Raw genomic sequence first — 14,428 nt, 5'->3', positions numbered from 1 at the left:
GCCCACTCCCCTGAGATCGTTCTCTTCCAGACGCGAAGCCTTTCCTCACTCTTTGCCTCTCAGCCCAGGGAGTGGGGTACCTCTCTAGCTTACCCCAAGCGGACGTCCGTCGCTGGAGGAACCCCCAGCTCACAGCTCCGAGTGGTCCTTACCTTGCACATTCCCAACCCCACGGAGCCCTTAATCTCAAGGAACCCCAGACCCCTTTCCCCAGGAAGTTCCTTTCTTTCTTCCATCCCCAGGACTTCCCCGTTTCAACTCTTCCTGAGTCTCCCTCACTCCTAACACCTTGCCTCAGCACCCCCTCTCACTCCTTAACCCGAGGAGTCCTCTAGCCGCCACCCCGGGGCCCAGCCCCTTCCCTCCAGCTGATTCCTCTGCAGGCCCCGCCATCGCCTTCTAAATAGCTTTGCGCTCTTTGAGACCCCAGTCGTGTCTGGGCGGGAGGACACTCCCCGCTCCCTCCCTGGGTCACCCGGCCCACCCGCCTGTTCCTTTGAGTGGCGTAGAGGCGAGGTAAGGGGCGGAGGGCGGGGGTCACAGGGTGTGTGTGTATGGGGTCGGGGCCGGCTTCCCATTGCTACACTCCCTCTGTGGTCGCAATGCGGACCCCTTCTGTAAGCGCGCGGCGAAACTTGCTTTTGGAAGTCACGGTGGCCGAGTGGTTAAGGCGTTGGACTCGAAATCCAATGGGGTTTCCCCGCACAGGTTCGAATCCTGTTCGTGACGGCTGCTTTTTTCCCCCTCCTTCAGGGTACGTAAAGGGGAGCCCCCGCGCACGTGTCTTTCGTGCACTTCCCTTTCTTTCTCAGAAATAGAAGCCGAGAGGTCTCACCTCTGGATTGGGAGGGTGTAGGTGATCATGGGAAGCTTAATCGTGCACAACTGTATTGGCTGCTAGGATACAAGGCACTTTTCCGAATTCTGTAACTTCAGGTTTCTTAGAGCTTTGGCACACGTTTCATTCTTGGGGAAGGGAATGAATGGCAAAGGATTTGAAGAAGGGTTAGGTTTTTGGAAATTTGAATGCCTTTTGTGCCATAATAGTCAAAATTAGAGTTTCCAGGAAAAGAGGGCACCTCTGGATTTCATGACCGGAAGTGTGATTATAATTGAGACCCAGGAAAAGGCATTTCTCTCATTTGCATTTCTTTGAGGAGGCGCATCTCGGCTATCACTGGGCTAGGAGGAAGTCGCCTGTTGAAACGTAAACACTACAGATCTAGCTGGAGCTTGAGTGTGGGGAGATAATACTTTTTACTGAATGCTCATTATGTGCCAAGTACTGTTCTAAATTCTCCGTGTATTAACCAAGCTAGGGAATTAATTATTTAACCTCTAACCCCCCTGTACTCACCTTATCTGGTTCTTCCTATCCCCCAATTTCTGATCATGGGGAATATGTAGGATACTTGTTGAGGATGTTCTTTTTGTATTTCATTTCTTGCACAGCATCATCTTCTCCAAGAAGGATCTCCCAAAGGGCAGGGAGTTCAAGACTAATTCACAGAGCTTTCTACACAATTCTACTTTGCAGTTTCCTGCCTTCGTACCCTTTCTCGTGCTCTTCTGAGATCATCCTCAAGACTGTCTCCTTCCCACCCCAGCATCCCCATCATTTATAACTTCCCATCCTGCACATCCTTTTATCCTTCCTCTTTGAGGCTCTTGATTACTCCAGGTGGAACCCGTCATTCTACCACCACCATCAACTCGGTTGCATGCAAAGCATCTCCTTTGACACCCCTCTGCAAGAACTGATTAAAATAAAAGTTATATTTATTCTGCTTCCTAAATAGATCTTAAATCTGTTGACGTTTCTCAGGGTGAGTGCAGGCTAGGCCGACCACGTGCTGGAGTGATTAGGAAAGTAGGCTGTGAGGACCACATGAGTTAATATATGTGAAGCTGCACTAAAGCATCCAGTTGCAGCTGGAGACCTTAAGCCCTCCCATGGCTGCTTTTTGTGTTTCATGACCTGGTCCCTTTTCACTCACCATTCTTTCCTATTCACTACTTTCCAGCCACTGGCATTCTTTTAGTTCCTGGTATGGTATTTGTCTGTGTTCATGCTATTCCCATCCTCACCTTCTACTCAGCCTCCACATCAATGTCGGTTCTACTGGGAAGTCATCTCTAACCCCTTGCCACCCACCATACCCTAATCATGTTTTGTGAAGTCTTTCTTCCCCAGTAGAACATCAACTCTTGACACTATAAGCCACTCAATTAAAAAAAAAAATCTTTGTTGAGTAAATGGATTTTTTTTTACACTAGTTATGTATATGTTTTAATCTTCACTCACACTTAACTACTAGCTTCTTAAGAGTTAGGACTGCGTATTTTGTTTTTGTATGTATGTCCTTTACTAGGCCTTTATACACAGATGTGATCAAGTATGTACTGAATGTAACAGACTAACAAGGCTCAATACTCAGCTTCCTGCCAAGTGCCATTTTGCGCATGCTCTCAGATTTAAGTGTCTGGCAAGGCAAGACCAAAATTGACCAGCAGAGGGCAACCAACAACTGTTGCGAAGGGAAGAAGGCACCGTGGCTTACAAAATGGAGGACCTGGACGGAAAAGCTAGCAAGAGGTTGTTCGGTACTCGGAGATCCTACCTTTGGCTCTCAAATGCTTCCACTGTAACCGTCATAGATGAGAGGCCAAGGCTTCAAACCTTAATGTACAATAGATAATTTCGAATTTCTACCATCCCCACAGCCCACCTGAACTCCCCAATTCCTTCACCTTTCCTCTTCCATCTCAACAAATCCTCTGTCCTTACACATTTCCTTGGGTTATATGATCAGGTACCCCCAGGCATTCCTTAGTTTCTGGTTCGGTATTTGACTTTGCTTATCTGCCCTAAAGCTACCTTCTCCACCTAGGCTTGTGATCCCACTCATTTCAACCTCCCAAGGAAACTTCCATTCACATCCTTCCATAACATGTTCAAATTCTATCCCACTGGATCAATCTGTTAAATCAGAACTAAACTACACCCCCACTTGACAATTCCAAATGATCACATTGTTTTTTACTCCCCCCCCCCTTTTTTTTAAGATTGTATTTGACAGAGAGAGACACAGCGAGAGAGGGAACACAAGTGGGGGAGTGGGAGAGGGAGAAGCAGGCCTCTCGCGGAGCAGGGAGCCCCACTCGGGTTCCATCCCAGGACTCTGGGATCATAACCTGAGCCAAAGTCAGACGCTCAACGACTGAGCCACCCAGGCGCCCCTACTTCCATGTTTTTCTTTAGATTTTATTAAGTAATCTCTACACTCAACTTGGGACTTAAATTTACAACCCCAAGATCAAGAGTCCCACAGTCCGTACTCCTATTTTTTGAATAAAATGTATTCAGCTTCATACTATCTTAATACCCTGTTGCAAAAACTTTGCTGTGTTTGGAACCATTGATTTCTTACTGGACTTGAGAGACACTGTACTTGCGTTTTTCTCTTAGAACATTGTTTCTTCATCTCGTTTGTTTTCTCCCTCCTTCTGTGGAATTCTGCCAAAAGCTTCATTCTTTTCCTTCCTCCCAAGCCAAACTGTGGTCCTATACCTCCAGCTATCTATACATCACCTAAAATGCAAACAAAACTTCTCTGTTCCCAGAATGACATTCTTGACTTTTCCCATTTCTGTTAACACCATTCTTGCAATTCCATTGTTTCCAACCTTAAGAATTAATCTGGCATTTTTCTTTCTCCCATGCCTGACATTCATCAATCATTGCTTCTTCCACCACATCATCTTATTTGTTACAGTGGCCTTCCAGGTGCCCCAGTTTCACCATACTCAGAGCTCTGCAACACTGCTTTCATCATATTCCCCTGCCCAGGGACTTCATTGCCCCATCTGATCACACACATGCTCCTCTGGTCAACACACTCTGCCTAGATCACCCATTTTTAAAAATCCTTAATTCTTTCCAGCAAGATACCCCCAATCTATTCAGGCTGAGTATCTCCACATGACAGCTTAATTCCTTCTCTCATGCAGCTCCTTCACCTTATAACCAAATAGCTAATGCCACCCTATACTGATCTTTTCAGCGACAAATTCTTAGATCTTAACCAAAATTGCTTTTATGTGACTAAAAAGCTAATGTGGGGACATCTGACACACAAGAACTTATTGTCCCCTTCCAAGTTGCTGACTTGTTCCAAATTGTTAAGAGGTCTGGATCTCTGTAGTTTATCCAGTAATCATTAGAGGACTTCAGCTGAAATGATCTCAACCTACACTTATCTCAGGAATGTGGTCATTGCGCAAAAACATTTCTGGGAACTCCTTCACGGCTAGTTTATGAGCCACATTTAAATGATTCATTACTTGTCAACTGTACTCAAAACACACACACCATAATCCTACTATCATACCAAAAAAAAAAAAAATTCCTTCAAAATTACTTTTAAAAAAGCTGAGGCATTTGCCAACTTTATCATTCATCTATTTTTTAGATTTTGTTCCAGATTACTTCTGGAATTCCCCAAAGTCCCATTCTTAGCCTTCCTCCTATCCTTTTAGTGTTTGCATTCATTCCTAGAATTTCTTGATCACCTTTGGGCAGATAACTCCCAAAGCCACATCTTTAACCCTAACTTCTTGCTCTTAAGCTCCATATCCACGTTTCCATTTACCGGTTAATACCTTTATGTGGAAGCATTTTAACCCCAAAGTTCCCCACATGAGCTCATTACTTCACCCCTGAAACCTGCTCATCCTCTCCTCCTCCCTATTCAGGTTAGTAATGACCCTATCTTTCATTCTCACGGACAAGAAATCTTAGTCTTTATCTGTGATTCCTCTTTGGTTATGTGCCTCTTGTTAGGTGCAGTGGTTAGGAACTCAGGCTCTGAAATGACTTTCTGGGTTCAAATCCCAGTTCTGATATTACCCATGTTAATTTTGTTGTCTATTTCCCCACATAGAAAATGGAGATGGCAATAGCGCCTTTTAATAAAGTTGTTGGGAAGTCGAAATGTTTGATACTTACAATAATGCCTGACTCAACAGTAAATGCTCAACCCCCTTTCCTCACTGCCAGTATCTGAACCTGTTCAGAACTCAGTTCAGTGATTCTTCTGAGAAGCATCTCACCATTGGTAGTAGGTAACTGACCCCTTTCCTCCTCATTGTCCCATCGTACTGAATCTTTATTAGCAATGTATTGTTCTGTATTTCCCATTCCTTACGTAAGTGCATGTCACCTATTAAACTACAAATTCCTTTAAGGACTTGTTTCTCAAGTATTTGTGTATCTTAAATGCCTAACACCACACGTGACACAGGACATGTAAGCTATAAATGTTGGCTGAGTGAATCTAGTCAGTTACTAAGGCCGATCAGTTTTCTTCCCTGATGTCTCTTGTTCTTTCCTACTCTTTCAAGCTCTAAACCTCTTGCATGAATTACAGCAAAGCTTATTTAATATTGCCACCAGAATCATGAGCTGGAAGTTACTCTTGTCAAAAACTTACCTGTAAAATTAAAGTCAAAATACCCTGCCATGTAGTCAAAGCCTCCCAGAATTGGCCCCAAAATAATTTTCTGGTCTTATCTTTCAGTATTTCCTTCGACAAACTCAGTGCTCCAGATGACACTAGTCTCTTCTTTCTTCAACATATCCTTCACCTCCACTTGTTTTTATTCATGCTATGATCTAAACCCAAAGCAGAGGTTGCAAACCGATGGACCCTAGATTTTGGGGGGGGCCACAAGTGTTTTTTTTTAATTGAGCCAACACTTAAAATTTGTGAGACTTGGCATAAGCACTAGGATGGCCGATGGTTCTTGGAAAGTAAGATTTGGCAATGTGGGGCCTCCGTTCTAGTGTGGCAGCAACTGAGCTGAGCTGCACTGCCGGCTGTCCCCTTCTCCCAGGACACGCAGCCAGCTTTTAAAAACCCTCTCATCGAGTCTGCACAGGGCTTCCTGCTCGGCCGGAGGCCTGCTTCTCCCTCTCCCACTCCCCGTGCTCGTGTTCCTGCTCTCACTGTCTCTGTCAAATAAATAAAATCTTAAAAAAAATAAAATAAAAACCCTCTCAACAATCCCAAGTGTAAATGAAGAAACCAGGCTAACGGTGGGACAACTGGACCTATCTCCTGATGTTACACAACATAAAGAACATCTCTCCTATGATGTCTTCTATCCCCAGAACTGCTTAACTTGAATCTCTCAGGCTCTAGATCTAATTGTTTAGTAAAAATAGGGGTAAAAGAAGTTAAGGGGCACTGTGAAGAAGCAATCAATCAAATCCAAAAGACCACTCTCCAGGACAACTGGCCCAATCTCTTCAACAGATCACCGTTACAAAAAAGGTTGTTCCAGGGGCGCCTGGGTGGCTCAGTTGGTTAAGCGACTGCCTTCGGCTCAGGTCATGATCCTGGAGTCCCGGGATCGAGTCCCACATCGGGCTCCCTGCTCAGCAGGGAGTCTGCTTCTCCCTCTGACCCTCCTCCCTCTCATGCTCTCTGTCTCTCATTGTCTCTCTCGCAAATAAATAAAATCTTAAGAAAAAAAAAAAAAAGGTTGTTCCAGGAATCTAGATTAAGAGTATAAATGGGGCGCCTGGGTGGCTCAGTCAGTTAAGCATCGGAATATTGATTTCGGCTCAGGTTATGATCCCAGGGTCCTGAGATGGAGCCCCACATCAGGCTTCACGCTCAGCGCAGAGTCTGCTTGGGATTCTCCTTCTCCCTCTGCCCCTCCCCCACAACTTGCACATACTTTCTCTCAATAAGTAAAATCTTTTTTAAAAAGTATAAAAGTAGGGCACCTGGGTGACTCAGTTGGTTAAGTGTCTGCCTTTGGCTCAGGTCATGATCCCAGGGTCCTGGGATCAAGTCCCATATCAGGCTGCCTGCTCAATGGGGAGCCTGCTTCTCCCTCTCCCCACTTGTGTGCTCTCTTGCTATCTCTCTCTCTCAAATAAATAAAATCTTTTAAAAAGTATAAAAGATAGTTAAGACACATAACCTAGTGTAATGCATGCTTCCTGGATTGGATCCAGGACTGGACAAAAACTAACTCTAAAAGTACTTTTCTTGGGTGCCTGGGTGGCTCAGTCGGTTAAGGGTCTGCCTTTGGCGCAGGTCATGATCTCAGGGTCTTGGGATCGAGCCCCATGTCGGGCTCCCTACTCAGCAGAGAGCCTGCTTCTCCTCTCTGCCCCTCCCCCTGCTTGTGTGCTCTCTCTCTCAAATAAATAAAAGTACTTTTCTTGAGACAACTGGAGAAATGTGAATATAGATTAATTTTAAGCATTTGTTATGGCAGCAATATAGAAAAATGTTCTGATTCTTCAAATTATGAAGAATCGAAACCAACCTTCATGCTTCCCCCGCCCATTCTCCTGACCTTAAAAGTCTAGAATGGGTTGGCAAACTTTCTACAGAGCCAAGTGGCAAACATTTTAGGCTTTGTGGGTCATAGTTCTGTGGAACGACTCCACTCTGCTGCTGTAATCTAAAAGCAGCCACAGACAATACATAAGCAAACAGGCATGGCTGTGTTCCAGTAAAACATTTTTACAAAAGCAGGCAGCAGGATGCCAACCTCTGATCCAGAACAAATACCATGTCTCCGAAACAAGTCTTTCCTGGTACCCATCAGTCAGTGCCTTTATCTTCCCTCTGCTCACGTATTGCTTGTAGATCTACTTACCACATTTATTACGTCTTACTCTAGTATATATTTATCTCCCTTCTGGAGTAAGTTCTTTCAAAGTGGGTGCTGCCGTGCTGCACGACACCCATCCCCACCTGAGTTCCTTGCAGAATACAGCCAATGAATAGTGTTCCCCAAAACCAAATCTACCCCAAAAGAAAGACTGGCACCATTTGTGACATTCAAAAGAACGGAAAGCAGGTTCTGAAAGTAATTTTGAAGGAGCTTCAGGGAAAAAAAGAGCACTCCTGGTATCCCTAGGTACTATATATATATACTAGATACTATACCTGTTACCTCTGCCGCTCTACAGTGTCATGTGTTCACCAGTATCTTAGAATCAGAGCTTGAGTGCATGCAAGTGTAAAAGACTCAGTGGGCCCAGGGATGTCCTCTGCCCTTTTGCTTTTTAGCCCCACTAGAGTATCTAGAGTGCTAATGGATTTACACTAAGTGCATCATAAACACTCAACAAATTTAAAAGACACTACTGGGGGAAAATATTTCCTTTTTCTCATGACCGAAGAGCAGGTGGCAGCAAATGCCTAGGGGTAAGGCTTTATCGAGATTTGACAACCAGAGCAGTGAAGTCATCCCACGCTCCTTCCCCGTGTTTACTTTCTTGGTTAGGACACACTGGGTGATGGAGTCCCAGATTCCGAAACAAAGGTGCCTGTGGGACAAGGGAGAAGGGTGCATGCATACCTTCTGTAGAAGCGGTCCTAAAACTCCAGGAGCACTTAGGGAAGACATGGAATTTGGGGCAAAGGCAAACTCTGGAAAGAGCACAGTTCAGATCACTGGCGAGAACATGTCAGCTGCTACAGACCAGGAGACAGGAGGGAAGGTGGTAGGAGGGCACAAAGGGCAAAAAAGTGAGGTGCACACTCCCAGACATTGTGCTAAAACAGAGGTTAGTTCTAAGACAAGGGTAGGTTATAAAGCAAAACAAGGGGAATCAGGGTGAGAGAAAGGCCAAAGCAGAGGAGAAAGCTTCACAAGAAAGGGAGTGATGTTGGATTAAGAACTGAGAGTTGAGTAAAAGGTTTATTATTAGTGCAGTCAACACCATGGAACAGCACATATAACACAACCAGCAACCCGCAGAGACACTAGTGCAAAGGGGAGGGAAGCCTTAACTGAGCTTCCTGGCTCCGTCTGAGGGTAACGACAGGAGGGTATGGGCCTTGGTAAGGCAGGCAGGGGCAGAGGGGAGTGGAAGAAATGTAGTAACCAGACTAAGTATAGCAGCGTTTTCAAATTCCTGAGCACAATGTCCTGGAGCTGGAACATAGACTGTTCCCTACTCCCTTCAAGCTGTATCCCTCCACCCCATTCCCAGTGGAGCATGACCCAACTCCCCAGACCCACAGCAAGCTGGCCTGGAATAAAACTCCAAAGAGAGAAGTAGCTGTTATATGGCCATATCTCTTCAACCCCACTCACACCTGCCTATTAAAATAATCACACCCTCTATCCCTCCCCTTCTCTTATTCTACCAGCCACCCTAAAGATCAAGGAATGCCCGGGTAGCCGAAAATGGAGCTGAAGTCCTTAGAGGGCATGCGTGAGACCAGAGCACAGCCTGTACTCAGAGACACAGAGACATCATGTCTCTCCCATCTTGCCTGGTGAAGCTTAGAATCCAAGTCTGGATCTCCAAGGAAACCGGGGGTTGGGGGGTGGAAATGTCTTCAAAATTAACACTCTATAAATACAGAGTTTTACAAGAAGACCAGTGGAAGGGCTGGGAGCAAAGTTCTCTAGAGGGCACAGGCATGGATATTGGGCTGTCGCATCCATCACTGGAATAGAGGAAGCGCCTCATCTCAGATGGGGTGATGGAGGGTTGGGGCAGACATAGGTTCAGCCGAGGACTCCCTTGGCCCTTCCTATATTAAAGCCAATGGTTGTGCTGAAAAGGAAAAATATAAAACAGATCCCCCATCCCTGTCCCACCCTATCCAGAATCCCCACAATAGGAACATCAAAAAGAAAGTTTTGAGCTTTGTTAATTTTTTTTTCTTTTTCCTTTCTTAAAAAAAAAAAAAGTAAATAAATTAGATTGCCAACAATGTGGCTGGGCTGGAAAAGTGGGGTAGCCATAACCAGGCCATTCTAAAAAAAAAAAAGTGGGAGGGGGGAAGGAAATAACAAACAACAATGGCCAAAGGAAATTATCAAAATAACTAGTTACAATCACAGGGTTGGAGAGGGGTCTATGGAACTATTACGGCCCAAGCCAGAGGCAGTGCCCACCTGATATCAGCAAAAGCCAGAGAGCTGCTTCTTGCTGAGCACATCCACCCCAACAGACTAATCCCCTACCCCCAACCCTGTCATTCCCTAACTAAGAGAAAATGTTGGAAAGCAGAACTCATCTGGAAAATTCCGGCATCCCAGCCTGCACACCTGCAGAAGCAGCAGGAACCTGCACCCAGAAGGTGGGCTGGACAGGGTATTACTTGGCACAGAGGTTCTGTCTTCCCCTAAGGGCCATCACTTCCCCTCAGGGCCAGTTCCTGGCCTCACTGCTTATTTCTAGGGTTTTGATCCCATCCTTACCATTTCTTCAGGATGTCTGCTCCCCAGAGCTGCCCTCGCATGCTGTTTAGTGTCAACAGGCCTGCCCGCTCTGATTCCCTGATTTTGGAGGAGGGGGAATGATGAGATAGTCCTCACTCCGCCCTGATCCTCTAGAGAAAATGAATTCTTTGTGCTTTCTAAAAATATCTAGAACCAGGGACCCTAGGCAGGAAAACAGATATAGAGGTGGGGACTTTTCCCAAACTGACTGAAAACTTACAGACATCTTAGGGGAAGAAATTAGGCAAAAGGAAGGAATCTGGGTTTCCCACCTGAAAGGCTGAGCAAAGTGCCCTGGGCCCTTCAGTGCCAGAAGTGTAGGGAAACGTGCGGCCCACGTGTAGGCCATGGTACTATGGATAGTAGGGAGGACTCAGAAGCCAGCTGCTGGAGTGATGGGTTTTCTGGTCGCCATCTCTTCCTGCTAGCCCGTCGAGAGCTCCTATATCTCTTCCACGCCATGCGCAAAGATCATGACAAGCCCCGGCTCCTGCACCATGTCATCGCCCATGTGCTGGTTCTCACAGGCCATCACGACCACAGCCTGCTTGCCAGGGATGCGCTTGGCCACGTAGTTCTCATAGTAGCGTCGGTTCATCTGTCTTGTCTCTAGGGTGGCCAGACCCTGGGGCCAGCTCCGCTCGTGGGCATTTTCAATCAGCTCGTTGACGATAGAGGCAGGACAGCCACTCTCCACCAGGGAGCGCTTGATTACAGCCTGGAGTACAGCATCTGGGGTCGAGATCATCCCTCCCCAGCGGGTCACTCTTGCGGGCTGCAGGGAGTTCACCCACCTGTGTGGAGGGCGTGGGAGATGGTCACTCCAGCTCATCCCCCTTCTCTGCACTGGCTTTTTCTCCTAATAGGAATGACCACCTGCTCTGTGCTTGGCTCAACCCTGATCTTCCATCTTCCTTTTTCCATCACTGGTTCAGAAATTCCAAATCTCCCCCTACTTGGTCCCCTGTGAGTCACTACATGTCACTCACTCACCAGATTAAACTCTACAAGTGAAGAGTTTCCGTCATTTTTCTTAAAATCCCAATACTTAGGGGCACCTGGGTGGCTCAGTCGTTAAGTGTCTGCCTTCAGCTCAGGTCATGATCCCAGGGTCCTGGGATCGAGCCCCACATTGGGCTCCCTGCTCCGAGGGAAGCCTGCTTCTCTCTCTCCCACTCCCCTGCTTGTGTTCCCTCTCTCGCTGTGTCTCTCTGTCAAAACAAACAAACAAAAAAAATCCCAATACTGAGCACATACAGTGCCTGGCACATACTAAGTGCTCAATAAATGTGTATTGGGGGCGCCTGGGTGGCTCAGTTGTTGAGCGTCTGCCTTCGGCTCAGGTCATGGTCCCAGGGTCCTGGGATCGAGCCCCACATCGGGCTCCCTGCTCGGCGGGGAGTTTGCTTCTCCCTCTCCCACTTCCCCTGCTTGTGTTCCTGTTCTCGCTGTCTCTCTGTCAAATAAATAAATAAAACCTTTAAAAAAAACAAACAAACAGGGGCGCCTGGGTGGCTCACTCAGTTAGGCGGCTGCCTTTGGCTCAGATCATGATCCCAGAGTCTTGGGATCGAGCCCCGCATCGGGCTCTCTGCTCAGTGGGGAGCCTGCTTCTCCCTCTCCCACTCCCCCTGCTTTTCCCTCACTCGCTGTCTCTCTGTCAAATAAATAAATAAAATCTTAAAACAAACAAACAAACAAATAATCGTGTATTGAATGGAGCAATGGTTCCTCTACACTGTGCCCCACACAGCACTGTTGGCACGACATATACTGATTCACACTTAGACTCTGGTCTGTGAATTGTACAGGACTCCAGCACTGAAAGGGATTTTCAACTTTGCTTGTTTATGCTGCACTTTAGATCACTCTCATGGATTTGCACTCTCTTCTCTGGACTGTAAGCTACCTGACGACAGGGGCAGTATCTCTTCCTTCGTGGCCCTCCTAGCACTCCACAGCCTTTAATACAGGGCTCTGTCTATGTGGGCACTCACTTAAGTCTGGATGAACTGCGTCCTTGTGTAAGCTTTCCCCTCCATCCATCCCAAAGAATAAGAGATCCTATAGTGGGGCTGAAAGTTGTCCTCTTCTCTGTCCCTGTCCATCCCAACATCTGAAAAGCGGTGGCCCCAGCCCAGCCCTCTTATTACCCTCCTTCTGCCACTCCCCTGCTCCTCCTCCTCTCAGGGCTCAGTGCCAGGACGTGGGGCAAGTGACTCCACGTCCCGAGTGACACTCACTCTAGGATCTCGTTGTATTCAATAGTCTCCTCCAGGTTCTGAAGGTTGGGGTTGACACTGCGGATTGCACGCATGTATGCCTTTAGCAGCTGGATATCTCGCTTCTGTGGGCGTGAAGAAGAATCACAGATGATGGTTAGGGCAGACAACAAATGAAAGACAAAAGTTTGTCTTAGAATGAGGGCAACTGAGGCATCTGAGGAACACCCAGACCTGTAAGCTTCACAAAGATGGGGATGTGACTGTCTCATTCGCAGCTATATCCCTAGTGCTTAGCAGAGTACCCCCTTAGAGGAGGCAGTTAATTAATGTTAGGTGAACGAATGACATTGATGCGATGAAGGAAAGGGAGAAGAGCTCCAATCTGATTCCCTACCAAAGCCACAGGCAGAGTATCTACTCACCCAGCCGTGCGCACGCGCAGGACTGTGTGCGTGTGCACGCGCGCGCGCACACACACACACCCCTGCATGCTCACATTGGTGCTCCTCGCCCCCAGTCATCCGCATATATACACAGCGTATACACACACACACACACACACGTGTGTGTAGTCACACACAGTTACATATCTGTTCTACACCCTTATCCGCACACTAGGGACAGGTTCTCTCCCGCGTTCGCCGGGGCCTACCTGCTCCGCCAGCTGGTGTTTGTGCTCAGCGGAGGTCTTCTCCAGCTCTGCGATGCGGGTCTGCTGCTGCTGCACCACGGAGCGCAGGTGCTTAATGCAGTTGTGGTTTGGCAGCTCATCTTTGGGCATCTCCAGGCTGCCACCCAGGGTGGGGAAAAAAGTAGAACAGAAGCATTCAATGGGACATGTGGGCAAAGGCAGAAAATTGCTGAGACGGCCTTCTCCTAGCCCAGATTTCGAATATTCGGGCCTCCCTCTTATTTATTCCCTTCACTTCCTTCCCCCTAGCTCCCCCCTTCCCCCTGTACTCCTTTGCTCTCTACTTTCTCTGGGCCTCCTTCCCTTTCTAAGACAGTGTTTTATCTACCACATGAGTCTCCTTTCCTCCTACAGATTCTGCCTGTGCACTCATTCCTTCTGAGAAGCCCTAGATTCACAGCCCTAGCGAGCAGTATTTAATCAAATACTTCACACCCCAAAGAAAGAAAAAAAAAACAGGGCAAGAGGATATATGAGAAGCTTAGAAATCAGACCAGTTAATCTGATAAAGAGAAAGGAGTACCGGGCTGACAGGGAAGAATAAAGGAAACCAGTCCGTAGTATTAGCACACAGACTGGGAATTGTTGCCTCCTCTCTTTTATTAAAGCAAGAGCAAAAAGCATCATGGAAGTGCGGTCTCGGGACAGGGAGACAGGGAGGCCAAGGACACTCCTGCGTACATTCCAAGGAGACCTCCTGAGCTGGTAAGCAGGGGATCCGGAGACACAGGAGTGGGGATGGGGAGTGTGGGCAGCGTGTGGGGTGGGTCACAAACTGGAAGGCCCTCATCTGTGCGGGGCAGAGGAAGGGAAGCAATCTCACCCGCAGCCCTGCTCACAGGTCACAGGCCGTTTGGGGTTGTGTTCGCAGTCGCTGAGGTGAGACATGAGGTTGTCAAGCCGGACAACAGCACTACAGCCAAACACAGCGTTGTCGCAGGCGATCTGCAGCTTTGACAACATGTTCCGCATGATCCGAGGTACTGGGCGCAGGTGAGCGACCGTCACAACGCTACGGTCCACCGGACACGTCTGCTGCTGAGAGAACCACTGGGTGATGCAGGCGTTGCAGAAAGCATGCTCACAATGAGGTGCCTAGAGGGAAAAGCAGGGCAAAGGGGGCACAAGAGAATTAGCAGGAGCTAAGAGCCTGAATACGATAACTCCGCAAAGCCCCTCAAGCCTCCGAGCAGCTTCCAGGACCAGAGGTCCCTGGGGTCACAGCTAAGTACAGATGCGCCAC

General features: G+C 47.4%; 1 protein-coding gene and 1 non-coding gene across 6 annotated transcripts in view; one reads left to right on the top strand and one right to left on the bottom strand.

Moving 5' to 3' along the window:
- The first annotated feature begins 647 nt into the window (after positions 1-647).
- On the top strand, positions 648-729 carry TRNAS-CGA. The gene has a single exon. It is a non-coding gene; the product is annotated as a tRNA-Ser (tRNA).
- A 6,668-nt stretch (positions 730-7,397) lies between these two features.
- RNF41 (ring finger protein 41) overlaps positions 7,398-14,428 on the bottom strand; it is a 32,236-nt gene continuing 25,205 nt past the window's right edge. For 4 of the 5 annotated variants that reach the window (XM_035002388.1, XM_035002386.1, XM_035002387.1 and 1 more), the window contains 4 exons: positions 14,009-14,280; positions 13,147-13,282; positions 12,513-12,616; positions 7,398-11,063 (listed from right to left, as the gene is read on the bottom strand). In XM_035002388.1, the coding sequence (XP_034858279.1) occupies positions 10,712-11,063; positions 12,513-12,616; positions 13,147-13,282; positions 14,009-14,280 (864 nt within the window). In that variant the 3' untranslated portion in view covers positions 7,398-10,711. The remainder of the gene's footprint in view (positions 11,064-12,512; positions 12,617-13,146; positions 13,283-14,008; positions 14,281-14,428) is intronic. The other variant, XM_035002390.1, reaches the window with a different exon arrangement.

This window comes from Mirounga leonina, unplaced genomic scaffold, assembly GCF_011800145.1.
Source record: "Mirounga leonina isolate KUSES-001 unplaced genomic scaffold, KU_Mleo_1.0 Mir_126, whole genome shotgun sequence".
Taxonomy (NCBI): domain Eukaryota; kingdom Metazoa; phylum Chordata; class Mammalia; order Carnivora; family Phocidae; genus Mirounga; species Mirounga leonina.
This window is presented reverse-complemented; position numbering and strand designations above follow the sequence as displayed.